This window comes from Corvus brachyrhynchos, unplaced genomic scaffold, assembly GCF_000691975.1.
Source record: "Corvus brachyrhynchos isolate BGI_N302 unplaced genomic scaffold, ASM69197v1 scaffold704, whole genome shotgun sequence".
Taxonomy (NCBI): Eukaryota; Metazoa; Chordata; class Aves; order Passeriformes; family Corvidae; genus Corvus; species Corvus brachyrhynchos.
This window is the reverse complement of record NW_008237615.1, coordinates 9,379-9,702: the sequence shown is the minus strand read 5'-3', so window position 1 is coordinate 9,702 and position 324 is coordinate 9,379. Positions and strand designations below refer to the sequence as shown.

At 68.8% G+C, this 324-nt stretch overlaps 1 protein-coding gene across 1 annotated transcript in view; it reads left to right on the top strand.

Moving 5' to 3' along the window:
- CARM1 (coactivator associated arginine methyltransferase 1) overlaps positions 1–253 on the top strand; it is a gene marked incomplete at its 5' end in the record, with an annotated part of 3,155 nt that extends 2,902 nt beyond the window's left edge. Inside the window, one exon of the mRNA XM_017731632.1 lies at positions 160–253. Within this exon, the coding sequence (XP_017587121.1) occupies positions 160–253 (94 nt within the window). The remainder of the gene's footprint in view (positions 1–159) is intronic.
- Positions 254–324: the final 71 nt, after the last annotated feature.

Sequence of the window (324 nt, the reverse complement as noted above, 5' to 3'; positions counted from 1 at the left end):
AGGGGGGCAGCCACGACCCAGATGCTGCTGCTGGGCTTGGGGGGCCAGGACCCCCTCAGGGGGGTTTTGGGGTCTCAGAACCCCCCCCCAGCTCCATCTGGGGGTCCCAGCCCCCCTCCAGGTCCATCTGGGGGTGTCTCACGGGCTGTGCCCCCCCAGACAGAGCTACGACATCAGCATCGTGGCCCAGGTGGACCAGACAGGCTCCAAGTCCTCCAACCTCCTCGACCTGAAAAATCCCTTCTTCAGGTAGGGCTGGGGGGGTTGCGGGGCCGGGGGGGACCCCCAGGACCCCCCCCAAACCCTCACAACCGCCCCCCTCCC